The sequence below is a fragment of the Ursus americanus genome, chromosome 8, assembly GCF_024610735.1.
Source record: "Ursus americanus isolate L20-20 chromosome 8, mUrsAme1.1.p, whole genome shotgun sequence".
NCBI classification, from domain to species: domain Eukaryota; kingdom Metazoa; phylum Chordata; class Mammalia; order Carnivora; family Ursidae; genus Ursus; species Ursus americanus.
In genome coordinates this window covers 41,166,082-41,185,197 of record NC_142134.1, presented here as the reverse complement: position 1 = coordinate 41,185,197, position 19,116 = coordinate 41,166,082, and the positions used below count along the sequence as shown (strand labels likewise).

General features: G+C 38.3%; 1 protein-coding gene across 1 annotated transcript; it reads left to right on the top strand.

Moving 5' to 3' along the window:
* The first annotated feature begins 1,863 nt into the window (after window positions 1–1,863).
* On the top strand, window positions 1,864–18,288 carry EXOC1L (exocyst complex component 1 like). The gene is made up of 3 exons (XM_045815931.1): window positions 1,864–1,984; window positions 12,620–12,750; window positions 18,022–18,288. The coding sequence occupies exons 1-3, from the start codon at window positions 1,864–1,866 to the stop codon at window positions 18,286–18,288; spliced, it is 519 nt and encodes a 172-aa protein (XP_045671887.1).
* The last annotated feature ends 828 nt before the right edge of the window (window positions 18,289–19,116 follow it).

The window sequence follows — 19,116 nt, the reverse complement described above, 5'->3', positions numbered from 1 at the left end:
GGACCCCACAATTCAGCCTAGCCAAAGCCACGCCATTATTTTTTCTTCTAGAGCAGCTAATATGGAAGCCATGGAACACTATTCATTGCCTGCTTACAGTCATTCCCAGCCTCTTCTTCCTTGTTAGAGAACCCCTTTCCCATGGTGGGAAACACAAATGACAAGTACTTGTTTCCTAGGGATGGCCATGTGACCCAGTTTGGGCTACCAAGACATAAAGGGAAGTCTCTGGCTGATTTCTGAGAAAGAGTTTGCTTCTGACATAAAGAGAAGTCAAGCAGAGCTACCAACCCCTGGCCCCCTTTCTTACTGTCTGCTAAACAACAATAGCCTAAGGACAAAAAGCCAACAGCTAAGGATTGGAAGAATCAAAGCGCTTGGGACCCTCATCTATGAGCCCTGAGCTAACCTCAAAACTGCCTACTTGCCCGCAGACCTTTTATTACGAGAGATGGTTGGAAGTCTTTCCTACCTACAACTTTACGTCACGTGTTCTGTTACTTGCATCTGAGTGCACCCTAAATGGTCACTGGCTTATTTCTTTATTTTCCCTCTACCCCTCTAAGCTGTGCAGGAGCAAGGAAATGACCTATTTTTTTAAATTGTGTATTCCCAGTTCCTAGAACAGAGGCTCACAAAAAATCAGCTCTTGAGAAATAGTCGTTGAATGAATGAATGCCCTAAAATCTTCACTGGCTCTCTACTTCTACAGAGTAGAAGTCCAAAGAATTAAGTCCAAAGAATTAATCTGGCATTCAAGACCCTTCCTGATCTGGCCCCAAACTATCTTTCCAGCCTTATCTTTTACTTTTGCACATGCTACCACTCAGGAAAACTGCCTACTTCCTTTCCTCCCAAAGGCCCCCTGAGCTTTCTGATGCAGTGTTTTGGCTCACAGAGTCTGTCTGTGGATTTGGGCTCCTTCCCTTCCTCCGCTTTGACACTTTTCACTCATTCTTCAAGCTCTAGATAGATCTTCTCCTATAGCACTTCCTCTGGTACTTTTCAGGTACAAATATCTTTTCTATGTTCCCTTTTCTTTCGTGCCATTTACCACTTTTAAACATTCATGCTAATGATTATGGTGTTCTCATCTCTATCAGATTATAAATTCCTTGGGGAATAGAAAATTCACCCTCCCAAGAAACAAAAGAAAGCTTCGCCCCAGAAGATACCTAGTACATTTTTCTTTGTGAGTAGGAGAATAAACAACATCAAAGTGAGCCCATCTAAAAAATAATTTGGACCCAGGAATTTGTGGTGACTCTCACAGAAGCAAAGGTCTGATGAATTGCGGGGGGGGGGGGGGGGGGGCGGGGAGAAGGAGACTTGTTGGAAGTGTCAGGAGCGAGCAGTGGGCACTGGTGCTTTGTCTCCTGCCGATGACAGCAAAGTTCTTAGTGGAAGATGATCCCAATCGATAGAGCCAGACAGCTGATTTATATAATGGAATCAAGCAGAGGCAGTGGTCTTCCTCTGCAGAGGGACGCGAAAGGGAAAAGGCTACTAGACTAGATAACCAAGGGACTCCACAAGTAGAGCGGCTGCCGGTGTTCAGAAATGTGCTCCCCATCAGCAAACCACAGGAGAGCTCCAGAGAGCAGCCTCCTTGAGCCTGGATGCTAAGGAGTGACGGCGGGGCGAGTGCTGCTGCGGGATTTTGGCCGCCGCCGCTGCCCCTGGGCACACAGCGCAGTGAGGGGTCTGACCGCGCGACCGCTCCCGGAGCCTGGGTCTGGCTGGGAATGAGAAGTTAAGGGAACGAGGGCTGGGCGGCGCACACCCCAACAAGAAATCAAGGGGGCTAAAGGAGAGCAAGGGTGATCTTGAGCCAAGACATCAGGCCAAGTGGAACTGGAGGAAATGTCATCATTGGTAAAGGAGGACTTGGAGAAGAAACTGTTTAAGCCACTCTCGCAGAATCTGTACGAGTTTATTGAAATCGAGTTCTCGGTCCAGGACAGGTATTACCTCTGTGTGTCAGGTAATCTGTTCTTTCTGTTATCACTTCAAAATGTAAATCACTCCAAGAGGTGTGGGTGGTGGAAGGACATGTTTATATTTATTTTCCTGAGTAATAACAGCACGTGTTATCTCTGGATACAGTTTAACTATGCCAAGTTTAGGAATTTGGATTTCACGGGATTTTATTTTCGGTGCTAAAATGGAAGACAGAGAAATAATATCGTAATAAGAATGTTTGGGTTAATTGTTCAGATTTTCCTGCTTTGATGATTTTGTCTCTAATCGTTTATTTAATTCACTTGCACGGTATGCAATCTTCATGTGTAAGAGCTCATTTTTAGAAATTCAACAGAGAGCTTTCTGTATATTTTTAAATACACTGGAGAATTGGGTTATACAGCTCTATTCCCAACCAGCCTGGACAACTAGGAGAGTTTCCTTTTTCATGCTAGGAAGGAAAAAAAGACCTTAGATTTTCTTCTCAGGGCTTCTTTAGACTTCCTTGTGGTTTATTTTGAAAAGAGAAATGATCTTCTAAAAATTCTTTCTCTTCTAGGAAGTATGCTTACAGTAACAATACTTTAATCGTAGAAATTAGTTCATGAAGATGGAACTTTAAGGATAAGGGGCTGCTCTCTAAACTACTTAACCAAAATACAGATTTTCCCTCATGTTCTTAAAATTCATGAAAATTGTCTGTACGGGGGAATAGGCTTTTGCGCTTAATTATGATTTGCCTAAACTGCCATGTTTGTGAATTTAGACAGAATGTGTGTGCCATTATTGAATTTAATATATAACATTCCCTTTTCCCAGTCCATGCCTTTTACTACTTCTCAGGGGCTTAGGAGGAAAGAGCTCAGAAACTCTAAGTGTTCATTGTGGACTTTCTTTTCATAGCATCTTCAGAAAACAACTTATTATAATTCTCTTCCTTATAATTGCCTCAGAAGGACTCTCTAAAGTTGTCAAGATGGAGTACTATAAGGGAAGTAGACAGCCTTAAATAAAGTGCTAAGAATTTTTTTAAAATTCTATCATTCCTAATAAGAACAGTATTTACTCAATAATAAGCATAGTAATATTTATCTAATACTTTACCTAGCGTATGTTGCTGCATATAAATACAAAGTATGAGGACTTGGCATATCAGCAAGATAAAAAACTTAATTGGCCAGGAAAAAGAAAGAAATCAAATTATGGGAAAAAGTCAAATGAAATAATTTTAGAAACCATATTGTATCCTAACCACAAAATCACTGTAAGTATTTTGACTTAATATATTAGAGATGATGCTTATTTCAACATTACTACTTAATCATTTTATTCCTATCATGACCCTCTTTATAAAGTTAATTACTCTTTATGTAACATTAGTATACAGGATTTTTAAAAAAAACTTATAAAAATAAAATAATCTGAACAATGTCTAACTTACCAAATATATTTTAATTCCTCTCTCCAATCATATAATTAACTAAACTTGTCTTATCTGGCATGAAAAAAAAAAAAAGTCCCATAGAATTAAACTTTTGGAAATGGATAATGTCTTTTTTTCTATTGTCCTTGAGTTCTAAGAAAGGTACTGTGGGCTGGGGTTACCTGCTGTCTTTTTTCATAAATCACCTGAATCCTTTTAACAAGAATCAGAAGGTCAAGGGGTTAACATTCATAACATGTATGAAGGCGACCTCTTTAGGGTTCAATTTTCTCATCTGGAAAATGACCAAGTAGAGTAGGTGACCGCTTTCATTAGTAAAATTCAATGATTCTCTTCTGTAAGAAGGAAGAAAAACAAAAAACAAGGTCCTCTCAGATGTGAAGAGAAAGCAAGACTGTGATATTCCAGATAAAAGTTAACATTACAAGTCATACGTATTCCTAATTTTTCATAACTTCTTTATATCACATCCATCAATTTGAGAGCACTTTCCCTAAATGTAACATCCCCTTATGACCCTTTCAAATACGTTTAGGCAGAATGGTAATTTAAAATGAAGTCAGTGTGATGATTGATAGACCTTAATCTTTGATCATGCTTTACTCAGAAGATTTCTATTGATAGGAATCAAACAGGTCATATCACAATTATTGAGGCAAGTAACTCCAAATTTTGAATGTTGGCCACCTTCACAGAATACAGACTCATGGTTACAATTTTCTCTTTATATCCTACAATCTAGCAATTCTAAATTTGTAAGAATTGAAGGCTAGACTGGCTGAATTCCATCATGCATTTTTCAAACTAAAGAAGATAAGTTTAGATAAGTTAAATTTTCTACTTATCTGATCAGAATCTGTCTTTTGCAGGGGTTGATCTCACAACCAGATGATTGTGACTTACTGTTAACTTGGTATTTCACCTGATTGATGTAAAAAATCAGATGTCATAAACCCTATCTCCCTCTCTATATTTTGATAGGATTCACATTGAGGATTTCCTGGAACCTTAGTCTCCTCCCAACTCAATTTGCATGGTTATTTCTCCTTGGGATTAGCTTCCCCTAGCCTAGAACATTGTTATCCCTGTCAGTTAAAAGCAGCATATTCTTACAGAAGATAGAGGAGTCCTATTTTATGCGGGCACTAGAAAGGGATAAGTCACTGTGCAATGAGTGCAAACAAATTAAAGAAATTCTGAAGAACTTGAAATAGTATATCCAGCATTCACCATAATTGAATGGGAAGTAGCAGGGCATGGTAGAATGGACCCTGGAATGTTCACAATCAGACAGATCTGTCTACCCACCAGCTGCGAAATTTGGGGCAAGATAATTAACCTCTCTGGCCTCAGTGTTGGCATCACTGTAATAGAAATAATAACACCTGCATTTGCACGTAGTTCTCTCCTGTTAAATCCTAACCAGGAAAAAAAACCCAAGCCATAAAACTATAAATTATGTTCCAAAGAAATGAAATAAAAGGTATGGTTATATATTTTAAATGTATAGAAAAATATATTTACTGTGAAAAAATGCTGAAATGTATTTGTATAAATAGTATATACTATAAATATTTATAATAAAATAAAATAGACACTAAACATATATAAATATTATATTTAATATATAATGAAAATTGAGATATTTTATTACATATTTTATAAATATAAATTATGTGCATATTCAGATACAGATTATATTAAGTATTCTCATATATTTAGAAAAGCATTTTTCATTCATAAATATTAATTTTAAAATAAATGTTATTTTCTAGAATTATGAAAACTGTGTGTATAAATTATCCACACATATTACATTTTAATGTCAGAACAGAGCTTCTCTGTGAACCAGGGAATCTAACAATTTTGTCAAACCATTTACAGGAAAAATGATAACAATGAAAATATTAAATAAGAATAAATTAGCAAGAAAAAGAAACAAAATATTAGGGTCTGGGTGCCTTATAAACAACAAACATTTATATCTCACAGTTTTGGAAACTGGGAAGTCCCAGATCATGGCCCCAGTAGATTCAGTGTCTGGTTAGGACCACTTCCTCAGAGACCACCATCTTCCTGTAACCTTACATGGTGGAAAGGGCAAGGGATTTCTCTGGAATCTTTTCATAAGGGTACTAATGCTACATCGCCTTCCCAATGTCCCCACCTCCTAATACCATCACTGTGGGGGCTAGGATTTCAAAAATGAACTTTGGGGGGACACAAACATTCAATCTACAGTGCTCAGTATAGCCCCAAAATGGATTTTATAAAAATATTTCTAGAAAAAAATATGATTTGAAAATTGCTTTTTTAATGAAATCAATAATAACATTCTCAATGACCCCAAGATATCACTGATACATTGAAACATTTTCACTGAGCCTTCCTATCTTTGATATCTCATGGTAGTTTTTTCATATTATTTAATTTCAATGATGGAAACAATTATGTAATATTAAGACTGTAAAATAGCAGTCATTTGTTTAAAGCATTTCTGTATAGTTTATTTGTGAGCTATTGTTTTTTCTTTATTCTGCAAAATCATATTGGTTCAATTAATCAGCCTTCTTTCCATTTAGTCTTAAGAATTATAGTGACTGTTTTATCATGGTAATAGAGGCAGTTATTAATGAGTGTTTCTTTTGAAATTTAAAGTGAAAATAAATGGTGGGCATGAAGTTGAGATTGTAATTCTGAAAATGCTAACTCAACTATTAATATGGGAGCAGGTTGTTTTGAAATTCCCTGAGTCTATAGATTTTACTCACTAAACAATTATATAACGGCACCTCTGATGTTACTGAAACCAACTCTCTAACACTTTGACTATATAAACACATTTCTGTTTTAAGACAATGTGATAAGTTTCCATTTTGCCACTGCATTAATGTGGACATGGCCATTTAATTTTAGCAGCCAGCAGAGCCCAAGCGTGAAAGTTAGAGATTGGGTCCACTCCAGCGTGAGTAGACTTCTTTGACTCTTGGCTAAGGACAATTCTTGGAGCCTCCTTGACTCCAGAGGAGGCTGCTTTTGCCAAATTAAAGAGTCTGCATTGTCTCTGTGCTGCATCATTGTATCAAAAGGTTGGCATTTAAAGGGTGTTTGTTTTCTTAGTTTGGTGTTAGTGGGACAGTAATCATTAATGTAAGAAAACTTGATAACTGGTAGGTCCTACCTTCTTAACATCTCTTTCTATCCTTTATAGAATTGCTCAAGAAATCTTCCTAGAATTTAAAGCTCAGCCTATTACTTAAAATCCTTCAGCAACAACCCTCCCCCCAAGTGACCCCGCCACACACACCTAACTTTTAGGATAGCATTTGAACTCCTTAGCCTAGCATTCTGGACCCTTCAGGAACTACCTCCTGCCTTACCTGCTTCCTACCACCTATCTACCTCGCACCTCATGCCAACAATACGAAGTACCTATCACGACTCAAAAGGATCAAGTACTTCATGCTTTTGTACACATGCTGTTCCAGAACCTCCTCTACTCCTTTCTTTATTCTGTTAACTCCCACTGCCCTTTGCAACTCAGATTACCCCGTTCCAAGAAGCTCTCCCTGACCCCACCAGTTGGAAGAAGATGTCCCTTCTCCATTTTCCTATATTACCCTGTCTGTTCCTCATTCACGGCACTGGGATCTTGTGTTTTCTTCCTGAGCCCCTACTCCCTGTAATCTCGGTGAGAGCAGGAATGGTGCCTTATGGGAATTCATTGTTTTCCTGCCTAGCACAGGGCTTTGTACAAAAGGGGAACTCAAAAATTTATCAAATTAATGAAATGAATCAGTGGGCCTATAGGCAATTGGCTGACTACCATAACATGTAGATGAAGCAGTGGACTTTGCTTCAAATTACATTTTCATATAGCCTCCAGTTCTTTCTCCACATACCCATACTCTCCCACACCCAAAATAGCAAGTGAGACAGCGAGTCAGAACAAGAACATTGTCCTTTTGTTCTGGGGTAGAGCCTTTGTCTGAACAGACACAACTGCCTCGTGGTGGAAGGAACAGCCTCCAAGATCTTATCCTTATGAAGTCTGACAGAAACAACTCTGCCTCCATGTCAAACACACCATCCTAATGGCTTCCTTTCTAATCCTTTCCTCTTCCCAAAGCTAACATCTAGCCCAGCGGAAATGGACCTTTCTTAGAGCTGGAGAAATGTGCATAAGCAGAAACTCACCAATTTTTGGAGGCTCACAGACTCTGAGCCAGTTTGTTGATGCCGAGTTAGTATCTTCTGTTCTGTGTCCTTTCAAGGACATGCTCTTCAATCACTCCCTTCGTCTTCCAGAATACACGATCCCTCCTCTTCCAAATTCTTGGAATGTGTGATCTAACTCATAGCTTTTAGTCTCTTCCTGTTTCTTGTTCTAATCCTACCTAACTCAGGAAGTGGCACACAGTACGCACTCAGTATTAGTGCATGAAGGAGTCCTCTGCAAGTTGTCTTCTACCCTCACCATTCCAGAGAAACTGCCATTGAAAGAAATCAATGACATTCCCCAAGTCTGATTCAGTGCCAGGTCTGAACTCTGCTTTACCCAACAAAGTGACTTCGTGGGATGGTCTCCAATTTTTTAAATTCCCTGTCCTCTTGATATCCATAGCATTGTATTGTTGGGCTTGCCTCTTCCCGCGGCACCTTCTCAGACCTCTCTGCTCACACCTTTTTCTTCTCCGCTCTGTCTCGCCTCTTTCCTCTGCTCTTTTCCCTATAAACTTGGTCTTGGAAACCTGTCCACACAGAAAAATCCTAAGTCCGTATCTCCGCTCCTAAACTATACATTTCCATCTCCTTCTCTTCTGAGATCGTTTATGGACACCTTGTCTGAATGTCAAAAGCTAACCTCGTTATTCTGTCCAACCAGCTCACTGTCCATACTCTCCTGTTCGGGTTTCCATCCAGTGTTGTCAATGCCTCATTTGAAATCTTACTTAGATTTGCCATGTCTATTCCATTGCCCACATACTGTACCTAGATTATAACAACAGCCTCTTAAAACAAAGAAAATAAACTACTTTACCACTTACTGCAAACCAGGCACTATCCTACCTCTTCTATCTACTTTATCTTTAATCTTTACACCCCATGAGTTTGTAGAACTCTGATGTGCGCTTTACAACTTGAGCGAATGGAAGTTTAATCTCTCTGGACATGGGGTAGTTTATTCAAACCACACTGTAAGGAGCGGTGTCATGATTTGAATCCAAACTGTCTAAAGCCAGAGCCCCCTAAGCCACACTGCCTTCTGCAGCGATCTGCAGCGCTGCTTTTTTTCCTTCTCCAATGTATCTTGTGCATCACTGCTCCCAGAAAAATACTCCTTTAACAGGGCACCACCGTACTAGCCTCTGGTTCAAGGAGGAAAGAGACTTATTGAATATGTATTACTGTGTGAGCTTTCACTGAACACCTGTCCACAATCTTCTCACCCTAGTTAATCCTATTGCCCGCCGTATCCTATCACCAACCAATCCACACAGTCCACTTGCTCTAATTCTCTTGGTGAGGTTGTTTCTATTGTCATCCATTTCCTCATGCTGTCTTTCACCTAGAAGTGCTTTCAGTATCATCCCTGCCGTCCCAAACAGGACTAATTTAAGTCCTATCTCAAATTCTATTTCTCCCAGAATTCCTTCCTTAACTATTCCAATCTTCTCCCTCCTCAGAACTCCTGTTGAACATATAGTCTGCTGCACATTGTTTATCTAGAGTTATGATTATATCATAATGTACTGTTTTATATCTTCTTAATCAAGAGGACAGGCCAAAGTGGCACTTTCTAGAACCAAAAGAGAGCTCCTCAAAGACAAATTCCAGTCTCACTCTGAAAGGACAGAACCAGTTTGCAACTTTCTAAGTGACATCACCTATCTTGAAAGAAGCTTTCAGATATTCAACTCCCACTGCCACCTCTTTATAATATACCTATATACCATTGTATAATATACCTATATGCCATTATATACCATCACTATATATTTTATGTGACTTGTGTGTGAGCATTGTCTCCTCAACAAAACCATGGTTTCTAGAGGCCAGGGACCATGTCTCATACTTGTATTCCCTCTGGCATCTGTAATAGCTCTATCAGATAAATAGCAGATTCTCATCAAATACTCCTTTATTAATTCATTGATAGTTTTCAATCCAGGAGCTCTAACATAAAATGTTGATGCTTCTGATGTGTTCACATGAGACAAAGATTTTAAGGCCAGGAAATTATTTCCCTCCTTTTATTCACATCAAATAAGCAATGATTCTTCCCATGCCCTAGTATCAAGGTATGGTACTAAAGCCTTTTGTCTTGATGGCACATTTTGAAAGCTAAAATTTGGAGACATGCTAAAGAAGAATAAAAATCTCCAACAATACCAAACAGGTCAACAGTAGCTGCGATGCAAGCACTTCTACATCAAACATCTCACAGCAACTTTATTTTTTTTTTTTTTGTGACTAACATTTTTTTTAATTAATAATGATTTTTTATTATATTATGTTAGTCACCATACAGTACATCCCCGGTTTTTGATGTAAGGCTCGATGATTCATTAGTTGTGTATAACACCCAGTGCACCATGCAATATGTGCCCTCCTTACTACCCATCACCGGTCTATCCCATTCCCCCACCCCCCTCCCCTCTGTAGCCCTCAGTTTGTTTCTCATAGTCCATAGTCTCTCATGTTTCATTCCCCCTTCTGATTACCCCCCCTTTCTTTATCCCTTTCTTCCCCTACTGATCATTCTAGTTCTTATGTTCCATAGATGAGAGAAATCATATGATAGTTGTCTTTCTCTGCTTGACTTATTTCACTAAGCATTATCTCCTCCAGTGCCGTCCATGTTGTAGCAAATGTTGAGAACTCATTCTTTCTGATTGCTGAGTAATATTCCATTGTATATATGGACCACAACTTCTTAATCCAGTCATCTGTTGCAGGGCATCTCGGCTCCTTCCACGATTTAGCTATTGTGGACATTGCTGCTATGAACATTGGGGTGCATATGGCCCTTCTCTTCACTACGTCTGTATCTTTGGGGTAAACACCCAGTAGTGCAATGGCTGGATCATAGGGTAGCTCAATTTTTAACTTTTTAAGGGACCTCCACACGGTTTTCCAGAGTGGCTGTACCAACTTGCATTCCCACCAACAGTGTAGGATGGATCCCCTTTCTCCACATCCTCTCCAACAATTGTTGTTTCTTGCCTTGTCTATTTTTGCCATTCTAACTGGCGTAAGGTGGTATCTCAGTGTGGTTTTGATTTGAATTTCCTTGATGGCTAATGATTTTGAACATTTTTTCATGTGTCTGTTAGCCATTTGTATGTCTTCATTGGAAAAGTGTCTGTTCATATCTTCTGCCCATTTTTTGATTTGTTTATTTGTTTCTCGTGTATTGAGTTTGAGAAGTTCTTTGTAGATCTTGGATACCAGTCCTTTATCTGTAGTGTCATTTGCAAATATATTCTCCCATTCCGTGGGCTGCCTCTTAGTTTTTCTGACTGTTTCCTTGGATGTGCAGAAACTTTTAATCTTGATGAAGTCCCATAAATTCATTTTATCTTTTGTTTCTCTTGCCTTTGGGGATGTGTCATGAAAAAGGTTGCTTTGGCTGATGTCGTAGAGGTTGCTGCCTATGTTCTCCTCTAGAATTTTGATGGATTCCTGTCTCACATCGAGGTCTTTCATCCATTTGGAGTTTATTTTTGTGTATGGTGTGAGATAGTGGTCAAGTTTCATTCTTTTGCATGTAGCTGTCCAATTTTCCCAGCACCATTTATTGAAGAGACTGTCTTTTTCCCACCGGATGTTTTTTCCTGCTTTATCAAATATTAGTTGCCCAAAGAGCTGAGGGTCCATTTCTGGGCTCTCTATCCTGTTCCATTGGTCTATGTGTCTGTTTTTGTGCCAGTACCATGCTGTCTTTGTGATCACAGCTTTGTAGTACAGCTCGAAATCTGGCATTGTGATGCCCCCAGCTTTGTTTTTCCTTTTCAACAGTTCCTTGGAGATTCGGGGTCTTTTCTGGTTCCATACAAATTTAAGGACTATTTGTTCCAGTTCTTTGAAAAACGTTCTCGGTATTTTGATCGGGATAGCATTGAAAGTGTAGATTGCTCTGGGTAGCATGGACATTTTAACTATGTTAATTCTTCCGATCCATGAGCATGGAATATCTTTCCATCTTTTTATGTCTTCCTCAATGTCTTTTAAGAGTGATTTATAGTTTCTAGAATAAAGGTCCTTTACGTCTCTGGTTAAGTTAATTCCAAGGTAACGTATGGTTTTTGGTGCTATTGTAAATGGGATGGATTCCCTGATTTCTCTTTCTTCGTTCTCGTTATTCGTGTACAGAAATGCAACTGATTTCTGAGCATTGATTTTGTATCCCGCCACGTTACTGAATTGCTCTATAACTTCTAATAGTTTGGGAGTGGCTTCTTTTGGGTTTTCCATATAGAGTATCTCACAGCAACTTTAAAAGAAATCATGCGGCGTAGTCTTCGTACTGGTCCCTCTTCAACACGGCGTTGCTGCGTGAGCAGAGCTGTTTGCTTTCCTGACCTCACTTTCCATATTGTCATAAATTAAAATTCCAATTTGGGGGCGCCTGGGTGGCACAGCGGTTAAGCGTCTGCCTTCGGCTCAGGGCATGATCCCGGCGTTGTGGGATCGAGCCCCACATGAGGCTCCTCCACTATGAGCCTGCTTCTTCCTCTCCCACTCCCCCTGCTTGTGTTCCCTCTCTCACTGGCTGTCTCTATCCCTGTCAAATAAATAAATAAAATCTTTAAAAAAAAATTCCAATTTGTTCTGGTAAATACTTCGGCACTGACTGTATGCGAATGCTAAGCCTCTTATTTCCTGCCGTGAGTTGAACCCCACTCTCCACCACAAAGCTCATAGCTGAAAGCAGAGAGCTCAGCACTCCATCTGACAGACATTTCCACGGCAGGATGTCACCACAATCACAGCAGAAAGGAAGTTAACATGTGGAGCAAATTAGGGGGCATACTCATGAGGGTTCAGATACATCAGGGTTCATCACTGGGGTACAGATAGAGTGTAGGCTCAAACCTGTTCTATGAAAAGGAGGTACATAAATACTGAAAAGTATAAAAAGTATAACTTGATGAATAATTTATTACCTTCTAAGAGTTTATGTAAATTAAATGTTTTTCTGCCCTGCAGTGACCAAAAATGAAGAAGTAAAAATAATTATGGTGAAACACTACAGAATAGGTTTAGATGAAAAATATGAAGTAACAAAAAAGTGGTCTCTGAACGATCTGCAGATGATTGATGGAAAAGAAGCAGATACCGTAAGTGTAATGTTTTGTAAGGGAGATGTGGGATCAATATGCTAGAAATCTTTGTGTTCAATATCTTACTTCATATTATTCTTGGCATATACTAAGTGTTAAGATGACATATTGCTCTTAAGTGCTATGGGTTTTTCTGCTGGAATAATCCACTGGGGTTTTTGTTCCATTTTTCTGAGTTGAAGTTTGAATTTTTGTCTATTAAATTTAAAAGCATCTTTCCCAGGGGATTCTGAACAGGTTAAACATGATCTGCCCGTCAATCCTAAAACTTTATGTGATGCTTCCACCACCATCCTCTCCCCACCCTAAGTCCTCCATTAAATTTTGGGGATTCCTTCCTCATCTTCTTCAAACATCTGTTTGTTAGCCATTTAATCCTCCAGAAAAACCATGTAACTCTTGGAAATCCTACAACCTTAGAGTTGAAAGGGGCGGGGGCGGAGGAAGGGTGTATTTGCCAATCTCTCCACTTGACCACTTGACTAGTGGTTTTCTCAGTCTTCTCTTGAACTTGTCCACTGATGGGGAACTCATTATCATGTGAGGAAGTCCATTCAATTTCTGAATTGCCATACTTTATTTTTTAATTTCCTGCTATGTTTCACCAAAAATCTGCTTCACATCCACCCATCAGTCCTGGTTTTGCCATTTGGAGCAACTTAGAAAAAAATCCAATCCTACTTTCACATAGCAGCCTTTCTAATATTTGAAGATGATTACAATGTTCCCTCAAGTTTTCTCTTTTCTAGGTTAAATGTACCCATTTCTTTCTTTAAATAACTTTCATATGAAGATCAAATAAGATAATATGATAGAACAATACAAATGCTAAGAGGTAGTAGCATTGTTGTGATTTCTTTCCCATGACATTGCTTCAACACCCTCACTGCACTGTTTTCTCTCCCCTGGAATGCTCCAGCTTTTCAGAATTAAATACAATCATTTAGAATTAGTGTGACTGGTTTGTATTTCCTTTGATCTGAATTCTTTAGTTCTATTAAACACTTACCTGAAACCTCAGGTCTTTTGTGCCTCTATTACCGTTTAATCTGATCTGCCATAGTCTCTACTTACATAGAATAAAATTTAAATTAGGGCTTTTGGTGATCTGGCTCCTTTATTTCTGGTCATTCCCCCCTAAACTGTGTATATACACAGTGCTTAACTACTGACACTTGAGGTCTGAAATGCCCAGTCACCTCCATCTCTCACCCCATTCCCAGATTCCCCATTGGGTAAAGTCCTACTCATGTTTCCCTTCCCCAAGACCCCCCATTACATTGTGGATGTAAGTTACAGACGTAATTCTACAAACTGCAATTTTTGGCTTACTCTATCTCTCCTCTGGATGGAAATGTCCTAAAAAACTGAAATGACTTTTCATCCCTTATTGTAGCCTTCTGCCTTATAGGTATTAAGCATTCAGTAAGTATTTGTGTTTTTGTTGGATCAATTAGAATTTAAGCTTATTTATTCTTTTTTTATTATTATGTTCAATTAGCTAACATATAGTACATCATTAGTTTTTGATGTAGTGTTCAATGATTCATTAGTTGCATGTAAACCCAGCGCTCATCACCACGTGTGTCCTCCTTAATACCCATCACTCGGTTACGCCATCCTCTCACCCCCTCCCTTCTGTAATCCTCAGTTTCGTTCCTGGAATCCAGAGTCTCTCGTGGTTTATATCCCTCTCTGATTTCTTCCCATTCCGTTTTCCCTCCCTTCCCCTGTGGTCCTCCGCGCTATTCCTTATGTTCCACATATGAGTGAAACCATATGATAATTGTCTCTCTCTGCTTGACTTATTTCACTTAGCATAATCCCCTCCAGTTCCATCCATGTCGATGTATTTATTCTTAATCCTAGTGAATACTGTAGTCTTTGTTTGGCTTATTATTCCCACCTACCAGCTCTTTTAATATTTGATTTTTTAGTATTCACTGTAGTATAATGCAAATTTAATGAGCACAACATGTAGGACTTGATTCGAGTCAATTATAAAAATGATGAAGCAGGCAGAGCTAAGTGCCATCTGGGTAACCTCTAGGTAATTGGTATGTTACTATTACCACCACTTGTAATACCTCTCCCTGCTACCATCTCACACTTAGTAAACTCTTATCAGATGCCAGGAACCACATGAAGCTCTTTTCATATATAATTTCACATAATCATCACAAAACCCTATAGAATTAGATTCTGTTATTACTTCCAATTTACAGATGAGGAAAACGAAACTCAAAGAGATTAATTGACTTGCCCAAGGTCACAAAGCTATTCAGTAGTGGAGCTAGACTTTACCCAGAAATCTATTAATTTGTCTTCTTTGGACTGCTTGTTTAACATCTCTACAAATTCATTCATTCATTCACTCATTCATTCCTTCAGAATTTGTGGTATATCAGGTTCTGCTAGGCTCTGAAGATACAGTGGTGAAATAGACAGATATAAGCACTTAATTCTACTTTACTTACTTATTTACTTAATTATCTAGTCTGGATACCTGAATTTTGCCCTTATGATCTTCACTGAAATCAATATATGCTATCTGTTATTATCTTGACATTACCTAGGAATCAATCCTATTTTAAAAATTTGGTATGTTTGGCATGACTTCTTGGTGAAAGCATGCTGGATTCCATTGCTTTTTTTCCCCTGAGTACTCACATAGCATTTTTCTGATAATATATTCAACTTATCTCTCTCTTACTGTCTTGTTTAATAAATAAAAGAAGTATTTTTTTAAAAAAAATCAATGTCAAGTTCACTAATCTAGTTTCACAAATTAACCATCCCTGCTTCTTTTTTGGCCCATTTTCCTTTTCTTATTTTTCTCTCAAGTTCTCAAATATTACTGATGTCGTAATGATTTTCTACAAGCTTGGTCAGTGCCCGGGGTTGTATTCAGCAAGGCTGTCAACTTAGATTCCCTGGAAGCAGCTCACTGTGCTCTATTTTCTACTCACCTTCCTGGCCTTAATTCCATCCCAACCTTGTTGATTCTTCCCTTTCCCATTGAAGATCATCATCTTTGATAGTGAACTAGATACAAAAGAGAAATTGAGCATTTCTAATTTTCTCATCCCCACTTTAGGATCTAAAATACTAAACTGCCAGAAAAAAACCTATAATATCTAAAGTACAGTTCTTTTAAAGATTTATTTTCTGTGGATGAAATGAAAATATCCCAGTTGTTCTGGGAATTTTTGTCTCCTCTCTCTTGGAATTGAATCCTCAGAAGTCAGCATTTATTATATTTTTCTCAACAGCAACGATACGGTTTTAAATAGAACAATTTTGAGCCAGAGAGTTGTCAACTTTAAAATGGAATGAAATTGAAATTGAAGTCAATCTATAAAGCAGAAATCAAAAGGACCGGGGACTTGGAGAGTGATGTGGTATACCAGGAGGGCAGGCAGTGTAGCAAAACATCGGGCTGGGTTGATTGAGATCTCGGTTCTTATCCTGGCTCTGCCAACAACTACACGTGTGACCTGGGCTCCACCTCCCTGGAAACTATTATCCCAGTCATAAACAAGAGATCACTGAGTGATCCATGAGACCCCCTTCTAGCTCTAGGATTCTATGAAAGAAAGATCGAGAGAAGGGAGGGGGAGAGAAAGAGAGGGAAGGAGGCACTTGTATTCTATATGCATGCCTGCTCAGGCTTCATTTATTAGGCTAACGAGAAAAGTAATCCTCTCTGAGTATCTCAAAGACATAATGGATATTATCTACAGGATAAGGAGCCAATGTTTTAGTGGGAAAACTAAAGAGATGATTAATACGTGGTGATGAAATGGGTGTGATTTCCTTTTACTGAAATTTCCTGCAGAAGTGTCTTTCAAGCTGCAATTATGACAGCCAGGAAAAATTTTGTAAGGCGTGGCTCAAGGGAACACTGCATTTAAAAATCACATCACTTTTGTACATTCTTGTTTGAAAGCATTGTTGTTGGTTTTGTTTTGTTTTTTTTAATTTAATGGTGTGAAGCAAGGTAGTATTAACACCAGTATCAATCTTTGGGGACAGATTTGGGAAAAAAGAGCTATTATTTATTAAACTCTACACATGCTGTTTTTATAATTAATCTCATGTAAATTTCATAGCAACCGTATCTAAAATGAGGAGAAAAGTGAAGGTCAGATCAGATAAGTACTTTGCCCATAGTTACATCAGAGATTCAAAATGGTTATCTAACTTCAAAACTCATGTTCTTTTTCCTGCATCCTGCAAGAATTTTCCTATTTAAAAGAGAAATTGCAAATGCATAAGCTGTTTGCGTAAAATGTTTACACACTACCTGGTAACAAATTATTAATAGTCTGGTTTGGTCTCTCTCCACCTCCTTGTCATTTAGGGCAACGTTTACCTCTACCTCTCTTTCTATAGGACTACTTCTGATCAGTTCAACACACAATTGTTGAGAACTTAGTAGTCATGGATAAGCACTAGGAACACAGAGATAAATAATTCAAAACGTCTACCCTCAAAAAGAGTTAGGGGTTAGGCTGTTAATGAATGTAGAAGCATTTTGTAAACTGAAAAGCATTTTATAAATGCTAGGCATTGTTGTTACTGCTCTTAGTAACAGCAATTATTATTATTTTAACTTATAGGACCTTGAGGAGGTTTGCTGTCCACTTTTTCTCAAAACACCTCCACTAGAAATATAGCAAGAACCTAGAGCAATCAATAGAGGCAGTCTTAAGTAATTTGACAGTTTCAGTCAAATGAATTCATGATCTCAGCTATTAACATCAAAGATAATTCCTTGCTATTAACTTCAAAGTCAGCAAGCTGGTGATCTATAGCATGCCAAAAGCTGATCTTGCCATCTTGTATTCCCCCCATTCTACCATTGGAATAGCACAAGGGACCAACCTCCTAATAAAGAAAAGGAGAAATCTTTTCTCCCCTCCAGAAGTCTGTAAAGGGAGTTTATTCTCTTTTTCCATCCCTACTTATCCTCTCAAACTCACTACTTTGGGAAGACTTGATAACTGTGCATTCTGAGACATGTTTTATTTGAATAATTGAAAAATCACAGAGGCTTCCAAAATAATCTTCCATATTATTGTTCTCTTTAGAAGCAATTTGTTTAGAGCAGATAGCTTTGGAAAGCTCATTTGTAGATTTTAGAAATACGTTTGATACTGATACTTTACAATCAATAAGCATATGTAAGAGAATATGAGAGAATCCCCAGGAAATCCAGCTACTTTCCTGGCTACAAACAAAAACATGTCTCTCTTTTTCTTCTAGGACAATCCGTTTTTTGATCTGCATTTCAAGAAAGTGTACAGTTTGGAAGCATATAGTTGTGCTTCTAAATATGCCTTTGCTCGAACTGTAAATAAGCTGAATCATGCATATCTTAAGAAGGACTTACAGATTGTGAACTTTGATTCTACTTACATTAATGATGATTCCATTTGGTCCTCCAACAACAAGGATTGCTTGGTTCTTATGAGAATATGCTTTTACGCTTTCAACCTAGTGTGCTTGTCTCTGTGTCCCCTGCCACTCTGAGGATGTATACCATGTTCCTTCAACAGTGTTCTATGAAAATGATTCCCTAGGTAGATATCAATAGTCGTGATTTTGTTTTTCCCCTTCATCAGTGACTATTATTTATATGAAAATAAAGTGGTGCTTTGTGAATTGCAGTGAAATGTGTTTTAATTCAATCATTCAACATTTGGGACTTTTGCCTATGAGTTGGTTGGTAACTTTGGAAGGAGCTGGATGGTTTTGCCTACACTTGTATTCTACTAAAAAATATCAACAAGTATCTTGAAAGGCCTAAACAAACGGAAAAACATCTGTGTTCATGGATAGGAAGAATTAATATTGTCAAGACGTCTATACTACCCAAAGCAATCTACAGATTCAGTGCAATCTCTATTAAAATTCCAACAACACTTTTAGCAGAAATGGAAAAGTCGATCCTCAAAATCATATGGACTTGCAAGGGTTCTTGGATAGCCAAACAATCTTGAAACAGAAGTACAAAGCTGAAGGACTCACATCTTCCAATTTCAAAACTCACTACAAAACTACAGTAATCAAAACAATGTGGTACAGGCATAAGGTTAGCCATATAGACCAGTAGGATGGAATTGAGAGTTCAAAAATAAATCCAAACATCTATGATCAACCCATTTTTGACAAGGGTGCCAAATTCATTCAAAGAGGAAAGAATAATCTCTTCAACAAATGGTTCTTGGACAACTGGATATCCCCAAGCAAAGGAATGAAGCCCCTATCTTACACCATATACAAAAATCGACTTAAAATGGGTTAAAGACTTAAATGTAAGACCTGACACCATAAAATTCCTAGAAGAAAATATAAGAG

Coding starts and splice junctions, on each gene's coding strand:
- EXOC1L (XM_045815931.1), top strand. CDS start 1,864: ATGTCATCATTGGTAAAGGAGGACTTGGAGAAGAAACTGTTTAAGCCA. Junction 1,985..12,619: donor GTATTACCTCTGTGTGTCAG/GTAATCTGTTCT, acceptor TCTGCCCTGCAG/TGACCAAAAATGAAGAAGTA. Junction 12,751..18,021: donor ATGGAAAAGAAGCAGATACC/GTAAGTGTAATG, acceptor TTTTTCTTCTAG/GACAATCCGTTTTTTGATCT.